This window comes from Rhinoraja longicauda, chromosome 6, assembly GCF_053455715.1.
Source record: "Rhinoraja longicauda isolate Sanriku21f chromosome 6, sRhiLon1.1, whole genome shotgun sequence".
NCBI classification, from domain to species: Eukaryota; Metazoa; Chordata; class Chondrichthyes; order Rajiformes; family Arhynchobatidae; genus Rhinoraja; species Rhinoraja longicauda.
In genome coordinates this window covers 25,840,156-25,852,761 of record NC_135958.1, presented here as the reverse complement: position 1 = coordinate 25,852,761, position 12,606 = coordinate 25,840,156, and the positions used below count along the sequence as shown (strand labels likewise).

General features: G+C 43.7%; 1 protein-coding gene across 1 annotated transcript; it reads right to left on the bottom strand.

Annotated features, from left to right (window-relative positions):
* Positions 1-1,838: 1,838 nt before the first annotated feature.
* On the bottom strand, positions 1,839-11,387 carry clec3a (C-type lectin domain family 3, member A). The gene is made up of 3 exons (XM_078400729.1): positions 10,938-11,387; positions 5,128-5,208; positions 1,839-4,558 (listed from the first exon to the last, which is right to left on the bottom strand). Exons 1-3 carry the CDS (start codon positions 11,029-11,031, stop codon positions 4,173-4,175), a joined length of 561 nt encoding a protein of 186 aa, XP_078256855.1. The 5' UTR covers positions 11,032-11,387; the 3' UTR covers positions 1,839-4,172.
* Positions 11,388-12,606: the final 1,219 nt, after the last annotated feature.

Here is a 12,606-nt window from a genome sequence, read left to right as displayed (position 1 = left end):
AATAGGTTTGAGAGGGAAAGATAGATCAGCATGATCGAATGGCAGGTTAGGCTCGATGGGCCAAATGGCCTATTTCTGCTCCCAGGACTTATGAACTAATGAACCTGGACGTGGCTGATCTAGCTGTGTCAGAGTAATTCCCAGTGAGGATGTTTTCCAGTAAGTCAGTGTACTTTCACAAGTGATACATTCACAAGTTTTCAGAAGTGCTGGTGAATGGAGGCATAGATTTAGACTCCACCTCAATGGGAATAGCAAACCTCAGACTCACTATCTCACAATTAAAATGGCACGTGGACCTGCACTGAAAATCTGTAAGCTCTATGTTGGATTGAAAGAAGGACATTGATGTACGTCCTTAGATCCCTGAAGGTGGCAGCATAAGTATGTCAGGTGGTGCAGAAGGTAAATACGATTCCAGCCTCCATTAGCCAGATCAAACAATAAAGCATGGAGGCTATGGTACAATGGGTAGACACCCAGAAACTTTTTCCCCAGGGTGGAAATGTCCAACACTAGAAGTCATAGCTATAACGTGTGGGGGAAAGTTTAATGGAGATGGGGAGGTGGAGTGTAATGGGGCAAGATTTTACACAGAGTGGTGGGGGCCTGGAATACATTGCCAGGGATGGTGGTGGCAGATATGATAGTGGCATTTAACAGGATTTTGGATAAGCGCAGGGAACAGAGGGATATGGATCATGTACAAGCAGATGTACATGATGTAAATTTGTTATCAGTTTTAGTTTAGATTAGTTTAGAGATACAGCGTAGAAACAGGCCCTTCGGCCCTCCGACTCCATGCCGACCATTGATCAACAGTTCTCTAGTTCTGGTTCCCACATTTGCATCCTGCACACTAGAGGCAATTTACAGAGGCCGATTAACCAACAAACCAGCATGTCTTTGAAATTTGGTAGGAAATCGGAGCACCTGGAGAAAACCGGTGCAATCACAGAGAGAACATGCAAACTCCGTACAGACGGCATCCTGTAGTCAGGATTGAACCCAGCTCCCTAACGGTGTGAGGCAGCAGCACTGCCGCTATACCACTGTGCCGCCCTCATCATGTTCAGCATAAACATTGTGGGCCAAAGGGCCCATTCCTGTGCTGTACTGTTCTATGTTCTATGTTCTATCTATGTATTACAAAACATTGACGAGGCCACAACTGGAGAATTGTGTGCAGTTCTGGTCTCCTGATGTTAGGAAAGATGGGCTTGCACTGAAGAGCATGGAGTGGAGATGCACCAGGATGATTCTAAGAAAGAGTGCTGAGCCGAAACCACCGTGAGTTCCAGAGATCCTGCCTGACCTATTGAGTTACTCCAGCACATTTTTTTTTTCATTCGTAAACCAACATCTGCAGTTCCTTGCGTCTTCACCGTGATGTTGCCTGGGATCCAGCTTTGAGGAGTGATGAGATCACCTGGGTTTGTTTTCCATGGACCACGTCGGCATGTGCGGGGCGATTTTATTACACCGAGGGTAGTGGGGGCTGGAACGCATAGCCAGGGGTGGTGGTGGAGGCAGATACGATAGTGGCTTTTAAGGGGTGCCTAGAAAGGGATTATAAAATATAGATGGTAGGATACATTTCCCATGTCAGAGGTGGGGGGCACCTTATTCATAGGGTGATGAATAAGAGGTTTAGAGAGGAACTGCGGCAGGCTGTAGATAGGACTGTTCGGTACTTTGGTATCTTTGTCGGCGCCAACATGTGGCGGCACTCGTGTACTGCCTCGGTTGAATGCAAAACAAAGCTTTTCACTGAAGTATCATTCGTTCATTTAACACTCAACGACAAACAAAAATCTGACCTGTAAATATATTTTTTCTTTAATAGTTTCACAGTGTCAGAACATGAACATTTCAAATTGAAAATTGCATGTTTTACATATCGAACAAACCTGTGATAACTAATGGCAGAGCATATGGTTTCAGAGTGTTGCTTCTAAAGACATAACCATCAGAAAGTGCAGACTTTTAGATAGCAAATGCTGCAATGGAAAACACAAGCTGAGAAATATCAGTTAATGTGGGTTGATCACATTAGTTATTGGGTCTGGAGATTCTTTCTCTTGATAGGCAGAAGATGACCCATTCAGGTTATGGATGTCAACTTTCCAAAGGTATCTTGGAGTCTTCACCAATTAAATGTTAATTCCCTAAACACTGTTGCAAGACAGTCAGGAGAAAAATCTTAGGGGCATTAAAACATTAAAAAATCACTTTCTTTAATATCTTTGCTTTTTGCTTTAGAACGGCAGCACAGTGGAGCAGCTGGTTACGATACTGCCTTTCTGATTCAGTGAACCAGGTTCAATCCTGACCTCCCGTACTGTCGGTGCGGAGTTTGAATGTTCCCCATGTGACCGCGTGGGTTCCCTCGAGGTGCTCTGGTTTCCTCCCGCATCTGTGAGTTGGTAGATTAATTGGCCGCCGTAACTTGCCTTTATTGTGTAGGTAAGTGTTGTAAGGTTTAGAGGGATATGGGACCAATCACGGGCAGGTGGGACTAGTGTAGATGGGGCAGCGTGGGCCAGGGGCCTGCTTCTGTGGTGTATGACTCCATGAATCTATGACTAAGTGGTAGAACCAGGGGGAAATATTAGGAGAATAAAATGGGATGGGAGTAACTGGATGCTTCATGGACAGTGATGGATATGTAGGCCTGTTTCCATGCTGTATGACTCTATGATTCTTTGTTTGACCTACGTGATACGAACCATCTCATCAGGAATTTAATAAAAAGCCTACACATGATATTCTTGAGGTAGACTCTGAATCAATGGAAAACTATGGAGCAAAATTCCAAGGGAAATCCAAATCTTCCATCTGTGGTGCTACATGGAATTGTTTTATTGATAGACACGGTGTAAAATAAGAAAGGCTTTGGTTCTTAAAATTGAACAGTTTGAAAATTATCCTAGAAACACAATGCATTATATTGGACTTAATTCCGATGTTAAAAGGGATGGTAACCTTTAAATTATTTTGCTAAGATCTACTAGAAATGCCGAAGGTTTTGTAGAAAAACAGTTCAGCAATCTCTGCTGGTTTTCATCAATAATTGAAAGCTTTACCAACTTCTGGTTAATCACAATGCCATATTGCCAACAGCCAATGCTAATCAGAAGGAATGATAGCAAATATCTACATTTAAATAAAAATGTTTATCTTAAAACAATCAGGGTAAAAAATGAATTAGGATTTCAGTACAACATTGCAAAAGCAATCCACTCTATATCTTGCCTGCAATTCACTTCCAAAAGGTGTAGAATAAGGTAAAGGCTAAATTACTGGATTATAGACAAGAATGGATAGGAAATATTCAGAGGCATATGGGTGAAACACTGGCAGGACAAGTTGGGCCTGTTTCAGAGGCATGGACAAGTTGGGCCTGTTTCCACACTGTATGATTCTATGACTCCATGAACCTAAACCTGGCCTATTAAATTGATGAGATGAATTTGGATCCCACTCAGCTAATTGGGGAGTTTAAATTCAGGTAACTAGATAAATCTGGAATTATAAGCTAATATCAATGGTAATGGTGGCCGAGAAAATATAAACCCATTGAAGTGTAAGTCTGCATGGATTAGCAAGCCACTCAAAGCAGGGGGCAATTTGGGATGGACAATAAATGTTGTCCCTGGCAACAATGTCCACATCCTGTCAATAAGCATCTGGTGGCACACCAGTAGAGTTGCTGCCTTACAGTGCCAGAGATCCGGGTTCGATCCTGACTGATGCTGCGCTCTGTGTGGAGTTTGTACGTTCTCCCCGTGACTGCGTGGGTTTTCTCCAGGATCTCTGGTTTCCTCCAACACTCACAGGTTTGTAGGTTAATTGGCTAAGTATGATCGTAAATTGTCCTTAGTGTGTGTTGGGTAGTGTGAGTGTGCGAGGATCGCTGGTCAGCATGGACTCGGTGGGACAAAAGACCTGTTTCCCTGCTGTATCTCTAAACTAAACTAAATAATGAATAAATTGGGCAGCATGTGTGATGTTGATATTAATGTACAATTGTCTACATTAATTTCCACCCATCACTGTTTGATATCATTGAAAAATGCACATCCATGAAGATACTTATTTCAACACCTTCCATTGAAAAATGAATGCCAGAAAGGTTATGACCAAAACCACTCTGGAGTAGGCAGTAGGCTCTAAGGAATTAGGTATTCACAAATATATTTCTTCTCGTTACGACACACTTCGTCCGACCATTTGCCGCTAATAGACGCCGCTGCACAATTCTCACGGGTCCCACCACGTGGCTCATTCCGGTCCCAGTTGAGGTAATTAATTGCTATTCCATTGACGTCGACGAACTTGCCCTCAGAGGTCATGTCGTTGACCCCTATCCAGAAGTCCTTTGCCCCATTCAGGCTCTTCTTGGCATAGCTGCGGATAGAGTTGCTTTCAGAGATGTCTCGTGGGGTGCTCAAGGTTCCTCCTTGGGCGATACAATCTTCATTGGCAGCGTGGTACCTCTTTGCGACCTTCGCTGCCAGGTAACACTTCTTGTGAACTTTTATCCCTCTTAGGCAAACTGTGGGGGGAGAAGAGGAACTTTAATTCATGTTGTGCTCTTTACAGTAGGCCGGGTACTGGGAACATGGTGAGGACCATTCCCAAGATGGAGGTAGTGACTGTGAGTGAACAGGGACAGGACTGCACAGGGGCGGCATGGTGGCACAGCGGTAGAGTTGCTGCCTTACAGCGCCTGAGACCCAGGTTCAATCCTGACTATGGGTGCTGTCTGTGCGGAGTTGGTACATTCTCCCTGTGATGGCATGGGTTTTCTCTGGGTGCTCTGTTTACCTCCCACACTCCAAAGTCATACAGGTTTTGTAGGTTAGTTGGCTTCGATAAATCGTAAATGATCCCTAGTGTGTAGGATAGTGCTGGTGTATGAGAGATTGCTGGTCGGCACGGACTCGGTGGGCCAAAGGGCCTGCTTCGCGCTGTATCTCTAAACTCTAAAGTCTACAAGGATTTCTGTGTATGGCGTTAATACTGATTGGCGTGATGGTAGTTAGTATGAGGAAGGGCAATAGTTACTGGCATTGGTATTGGTTTATTAGTGATTCATGTAGCTGCTCCATTTGGATTACTCACCAGTCTGAAGTGCCTGCGACTCCTTCAGCGTGTTTACTTCTCGCCACAGTTTGTCGATCTCATTCCTCAAATCCTCTTTACCTGTCGTTTAGCCGGAACAAAATGAAGAGTATATTTGAGATGCTTCGCTCGAAGCTTGACTTAGTGTCTGCGACTGAGGACAGCGATCGTCATATCTTCGCAAACGACCAGCGGCAACACTGCTCTGTCAGCACTCAGTCATGCAATGCAGCAATTAGTGGTGAGAGCTTCGTAGAGTCATACAGTACAGAAACAAACCCAGGTCCATAATGGCCATCAGATGCCTATCTGGACTAATCTCACTTAGGTTTAGCTTTATTATCGTCATGTATACCCACGTACAGTGAAAAACGTTGTTTTTCCGTGCTATCCAAACATATCAGATAACACGTAGAAACAAAGAACTGCAGATGCTGGTTTGTACCAAAGATCGACAAAAAGTGCTGGAGTTACTCAGTGGGTCAGGCAGCATCTCTGGAGAAAATTTGCTGGGTGATATTTCGAGTCAGGACCTTTCTTCATTCGGAATAAGGGTCCCGACCCGAAACGTTACCCATCCAGTGCTGCCTGACCCACTGAGTTACTCCATGACTTTGTGCCTATCTTAACTCAGATAACACGATACTTAAACATGATCAAGTCAAACTCAAGTACAATAGGTAGAGCAAAGGGGAAGATACAGAGTACAGAATCTAGTTCTCGGCATTGTAGCGCATCAGTTCCATAGAACAAGTCCAATGTCTGCAAGGGGGTAGAGGTGAATCAAATAGTACCTTAGCTTGTGGAAGGATTGTTTAAAAGCCTGATAATGAAGAAGCCGTTCCTGAGTCAGGTAATGCGTATTTTACCAGGGTTTGTTCCTGGTGAATCTGAGCTACCTGTAATCAGGGAGATTACTGCACTGAAAGTCGCCACTGGCAATATTGTTGTACTCGGTTTACTTGGCGTATATCGTTGCTTTCCCTGCAATTTTAGTGATTGGGAAGGAAGTTATGAACTCAGGTGGGGACACCTGCCTGTGCCTCCCCAAGGCAGTGTTCCAGTCAGAACATACCGGAAACGGCTCTTTGGCCCACAATGCCTGCGTCAAACATGATACCAAGATAAACGAATTTCGTCTGCTGACACATGAACCATATCCCTCCATTCTCTGTCAGAGTGATGCCACAAGGACACTGGAACAACAGCGCCTCATATTCCACCTGCGCCACTTACAACACAACGGTATGAACATTGAATTCTCCAATGTTTGGTAACCACTCACAACATCCTCCCTCTCCCTTTTCCTCCCTTGGTACAGTGACAGCAATAAACTAAGCATGAACCTATCTTCACTTCCACAAAAACCTCACTAGCCCAGCAAGAGGAAGATAAATCTCTGTGTGGGATTAGCACGGGATGGAGAGTTGGTGAATACATTACAATGCGTAAACGTAGAAACCAGGAACTGCAGACGCTGGTTTACAAAAAAGGACACCAAGTGCTGGAGTAACTGACCGGGTCAGGCAACATGGATCGGCAATGGCGTTACTCTACTGGACTGTGTGTTAGCCCTTTGCACATGTGACAATAAAAGCACCATTGAACCATTGACCCATTGAGGTGACGTTTTGGGTCGGGACCCTACTTCAGAATGATTGTGTGGGGGGGAAGAAAGCTGGGAGAGAGGAGAGCCAGGGCCAAGTATTGCAATTTATGCATTCATAACAATGCTTCGTGGCACGCACATGCCTATCCACTATCAATGCACCATCCTCATGCAAACGATTTTTTCAGCCTGCAGGTTATTCAATTCCTGCTTTGTTCCAGAAGATGGAGCTCTCTTACCACAGGTCCCTAAGTGAAGCCAGTATGTGCGATCACAATGTGCGAACCAGAGGCATCAGCAACAACCAACACACGTTCCTGTCATAAATGTGACTGAAAGTCTCTGTAGGGGACTTGAACAGCTACGCCAAGTCTTCCGACAAGACTCCTCACTCTACACCTTCAGCAACCCTGTATTATTTTCAGATCGGACCAAAAAATTAAATGCTGCAACGAAGAAAAGAAACAGAGTGCTGGAGTAACTCAGCGGGTCAGGCAGTATCTCTAGAGGGAAGAGAGACACAAAATGCTGGAGTAACTCAGTGGGTCAGGCAGCATCTCTGAAAGAAAAGGAATGGGTAATGTTTTGGGTCGGGACACTTCTTCAGACTCGGGGGAGAGGAAAGCTAGAGGTATGAAAAGGTACAAAACAAATCAGAGCCAGCACCAATCACCAAGGAAAGGTGAAGCCCACAAGGGTCCATTGTTGGCTGTGGAACAGGTGATAATGAAGGGATGTATGGATGCGAACAGTGGAACTGGCAGTAAGACTGGGGTGGGAGAGGGGCCGAGAGAGAGGGAATGTAAGGGCTACTTGAAATTAGAGAAATCAGTATTCATACTGCTGGGTTGCAAGTTACCCAAGCGAAATATGAGGTGCTGTTCATCCAATTTGCATGTGGCCTCACTCTGACAGTGGAGAAGGCCTAGGACAGAAAGGTCAGTGTGGGAATGGGAAGGGGAGTTAAAATGTTTGGCAACCTGGAGATTGCGTAGGCCAAGGCAGAGTGATCGTAGGTATTCAGCGAAGCAATCTCCCAGTCTACTTTTGGTCTCGCCGACTGAACACATGTTCTCCAGTTCAGTGACGATAGAGTGTGACATTCTCAGAGGCAACATTTCTTAGGCAAGGGCTCAAAGCAAGACCATAGAACATATAGACTAGCTATTCTCTCAGTTGAATATAAATGGTCTTTTGGAGCTACTGAGATGGCCTGGGGAGTTTTTCCCTGGTGTCCTATGCAATGTTTATCTCAATATTGATGCCTAAAGGCAGATTGTTTTACTCAACACATTGATGGTGTGTAAACTCGTTCAGCTTAAATTTAATCTCATGTTTTCACCATTAAATTGGTGACTGTACTTCAAAAATACCTCAACAAAAGGCACCTCAAATTACCCTGAAAAGAATGTAATGGCACTGTAGAAAAGCAGAAGAAAACAAAATGGAAAAAAAGCAAACCTTCTGACACATTTAAGCCACCAGTCACATGCGTTAATTGAGGGAAGACATTGCATTGTGAAAAATTGCACACTCAATAAATTGAGGAATCCAGGTCTATAAAAAAGCAATCAATTGAAAGCAATGGCACAAGATGAAAAAGTTGCCAAATGAAAGCAACTCTTCAGTCATTGATGGGAATGGGAGAGTTTAGAACCAGAGGGCACAGCCTCAGAATAAAAGAATGGAGATGAGGAGGAATTTCTTTAGCCAGAAGGTGGTAAATCTGTAGAATTCATTGCCGCAGAAGACAGTGGAGGCCAAGTCATTGGGTATTTTTAAAGCGGAGATTGATAGGTTCTTGATTAGCAAGGGACTCAAAGGTTACGGGGAGAAGGCAGGAGAATGGGGATTGAGTGGGAAATATGAACCGGCCCTGATTAAATGGTGGGGTGGACTCAACGGGCCAAATGGCCTAATTCTGCTCCCATGTCTTATGGTTTTATTTCTTCATTGAAAGTAGCTAGGATGTTGAAGAGTTCTGACAAACCTGCACAGGAATATTAGAAATAAGTCTGAATGTTAACCACCAGTGGGGTCACAATGGGAGCTTTGTCACTGCCCAAGCAAGATCTCAATGTGAGTCTGGCAATCAACACTGACTAATAGACCCATTGTATTTACATGGTCTTTGCAAATAACTGTTGAGCTAAGTTACACTGGCAACAAATGTTAGCTTTTAGATTTCAAGCTCTGTGCATACACTTTAGGAATGATGATAACACAACGGGAAATAAATTTATCATTCCCGAAAAATAGCAGAACTAGTCAGAGAATAAATTCTTCTTCTTCAGGGCGGTACAGTGGTGCAGCGGTAGAGTTGATGCATTACTGAACCAGAGACCTGGGTTTGATCCTGAATACGGGTGCTGTCTGCATGGAGTTGTGCATTCTGCCTGTGACTGCGTGGGTTTTTCTCCGGGTGCTCCGGTTTCCTCCCACATTTCAAAGACGTGCAGTTTTTGTGTTAATTGGCTTCGGTAAAATTATATATTGTCCCCTTTTGTGTAGGATAGTGGCAGTGTACGAGGTGATCGCTGGTTAGCGCGGACTCAGTGGGCTGCAAGGCCTGTTTCCACCCTGTATGTCTAAAGTAAAGTCTAAAGTCTAAAGGTTTTAGTTCCAGTCCCCTCGTTCTCCTGCTGATGATTAGATCCATTCCATTGGAAAGGATATTTTTTCACTACCTGAATAAAAGGGTCAAAATGACTGAAACCAAAACCACTTTGCTGACTCCGTGTGAATACCAGCAATAGCAACATTAATCAAACTTTGCTCTATCAGTTCATTCATGGCGTTTAAACTGAGAGACATTTCCAGTTTACACAGGCTTAGAAAAACATTGCAGCAGTGCAGAGTCCAGAAACCTTCATTCCAAAGTAAGACGACTTGGGTGGCAAACCTACTGCTGAGGATCAAGCACATTCTACTTAAAGATGCATAAACTTAACCTACATAATTTGAGGGGAATCGTTAATTCTTTTATTACAGAAAGCTTTCTAAAAAAAATCATTATTGTCAGTGCAGGATTCCTTTCTCTTCATACCGTGAATATTTTCTACTGGTGTGGTAAGGTGGGCATCATATATACAGGCAGCTCTTAAATACACAAAGTTTTGTGTCAGCACAGATATAGACTCAGTCAGACACACACACCACACGTACACACACCACACGTACACACACGCGCGCGCGCGCGCAACTTGCATGCAGGACCAGTGGAATACTTCTGTACATTTGCTAATCGAGGATGTGCTTAAGTCTGGCAATATTGTACTGTATGTAAGAAAATAATTTCACTGTTTGTTTGCACATGTGACAATTAATGCACCATTGAACCATTGAACATACACAGACACACACAGACACAGACACATAGACCTACACACACATACACACACACAGTCACACTGATGGACATACACACACATACACACACAGGAGGCATCTCACAGACTTTATGTCGTGCACTGTTGTAGTGTGACTCTTATCCTAGTGGCTTTGATGGCATCTGCCTCCCTTTTCAATCACCATCGGCAACTACACCCCCCACCACAAAAACACAATGCACATGTGCAAGTAAACACCACAGAATAGCATTTACATGCACACATACTCGTGCTCACACATTCACAGAGAAATCATTTTCTTCTGTTCACAGAGAAATCATTTTCTTAACACAAAACAAAAACTTTTCACTGTACCTTGGTACACATGGCCATAAAGGAACTGAACATTCATTCTTTCACTCACACAGAGCAGAGAATCTGCTCACATTTCTCTGCATGCACGCACGCAGACGTACACGTTACATATCATTCAAACATGCTACACATTACACACGTGCTACATAGCACACACACAGACACACACAACATTTTAACACACAGGCGCACACTACATATCATAAACGCATATACATACACTGCATATCACACATGCACCTACACATTGTATACCATACACTGTATCACATACACTATTTACGTCACACACACTACATATCACACTAACACTATATTATGCACCATATATCACACACTATATATCACACACCACAGACCACACTAACACTATACATGGCACCACATATCACACCCTAATAATCACACTCACACAATATATCACACACTACATATCACAGTTATACTATATATCACACACACACATATATATAGAATGAGACTTTGATTATCTTTACCAGTTTTAGGTTTCGACCTGGATGACTGTGCTGTGGCCATGGACATTATTGCAATGCACACACAAGCAACCCAGATGATGTTTGGTCCTGCCATGGTGAAATCCCAAATATCCAGACAGCAATCCTGAAGGCTGGGATACCTCCCGGCGAAGCCAGCAGAAGAATCTAAACCAGGATGCCGAGTTAGCGGCCCAGGGAGGCACTGAATGTTTGCACACTCCGACCTATATTTAAAGGGAAGTTGTGACGTTGTTGGAGTGTCTCAGATCGGTCATGAACACAGTCCTTTCAGGCTTCAGCTTGTTTAGCCCATCATTTATTCACACGTTGAACCACCTTATGTTTTTTTTTTAAGCTTCATTTCTTCTGGGAGTTTAATGTATTTTTTACCCACCGCTTCTCTTTTGCAAGCTTACTGCTCCGTGCTAAGTTCTATTCCATGTGCTTTGCCTGCCTGACTTGTGCAAACAGCGGGATACCTTGGTTTAGTAAAAGGGAAATGTTATAACCAGCTGTGACTCAGAGACTTTTCCATCTGAAGGTCATCGGGTTCAATTACCCCCTCCAGAGCCCAAATCGTGACTGACAAACCTTAGAGTCTTACGGAGGAAGGGGAATTAAATTGAAGCCCCCTCCTGTCCTCACTAGTGTATGTTGACATTCAATGTCTCACCTTCAGAGAAGAGAGAATAAAAAGATACAAAATGTCTGGGACGGCATGGTGGCGCTGTGGTCGAGTTGCTGCCAGCAATAGCTAAGGAAACACACCTTAGACCTTCATGCAACATGTAAGTCTAGAGTCATGAATTTAACTGTCATTTTATCAAAAACAGAACAATGCAACTCTTACTTGCAGCAGCGTAACAGGTCAACAAACTAAGTACTCGGAGATAACACAATACACAACAAAAATTCAATACATTTAAAAATCATGAATTGATTGATTGAATTGATTGAAGGATACAGCATGGAAATAGGACTTTGACCCACCGTGTCCATGCCGACCATCGATTGCTTATTCACAGACCACCCGAGAGAGCAGCCAGACACTTAGTTTAATGTTTTATCCAAAAAGTAGCCTTGTAGCGCAAGATAATGAAGGATGATCTTATAGGTGTATAAAATCAAAAGGAAATAGATAACATACAGTAGATGCAGAGTGTATATGTGTGTAGGTAAAGCTGTGTGTGCGTGTGTCTACATGCGTGAGTGTGTGTCTGTGTGTGTCCCTGGGTCTGTCAGTGTGTATGTCTGTTTTTGCGAGTATGTGTCTGTATGTATGTGAGTGTCTGTGTGCCTGAGTGTATCTGGATGTCTGTGTATGTATGTCTGTGTGTGACTTTGTGTGCTTGTGTGTGTGTGTGTGTGTGTGTGTGTGTGTGTGTGTGTGTGTGTGTGTGAGCATGTGTGCATGTGCGAGTGTATATGTGTGCATGTCCGTACATGTGTGTGCGTGCATGCATGTGCGTGTGTACGTGTGCATGTGTGTGCGTCTGTGTTTATGAGCAAATGTTGCCAATAATGTGACAGTGTTTCAAAACAAAGTCCAGCTGCTCATCCCAAATCCACATAAAACCACGTGAGAAAAAACAGGAACTCAGAGGGTCAGTCATCATCAGTGGAGGGAATGGGTAGGTGACATTTCAAATTGGGATCCTTCTTTGGACCC

Excerpts from the sequence above, each read along its gene's own strand:
- clec3a (XM_078400729.1), bottom strand. The coding sequence starts at position 11,031 with ATGGCAGGACCAAACATCATCTGGGTTGCTTGTGTGTGCATTGCAATA. Across the intron at positions 5,209-10,937 it reads CAGGTCGAAACCTAAAACTG|GTAAAGAGGATTTGAGGAAT; the intron begins GTAAAGATAATC and ends GCTAAACGACAG. Across the intron at positions 4,559-5,127 it reads GTCGCAGGCACTTCAGACTG|TTTGCCTAAGAGGGATAAAA; the intron begins GTGAGTAATCCA and ends CTCCCCCCACAG.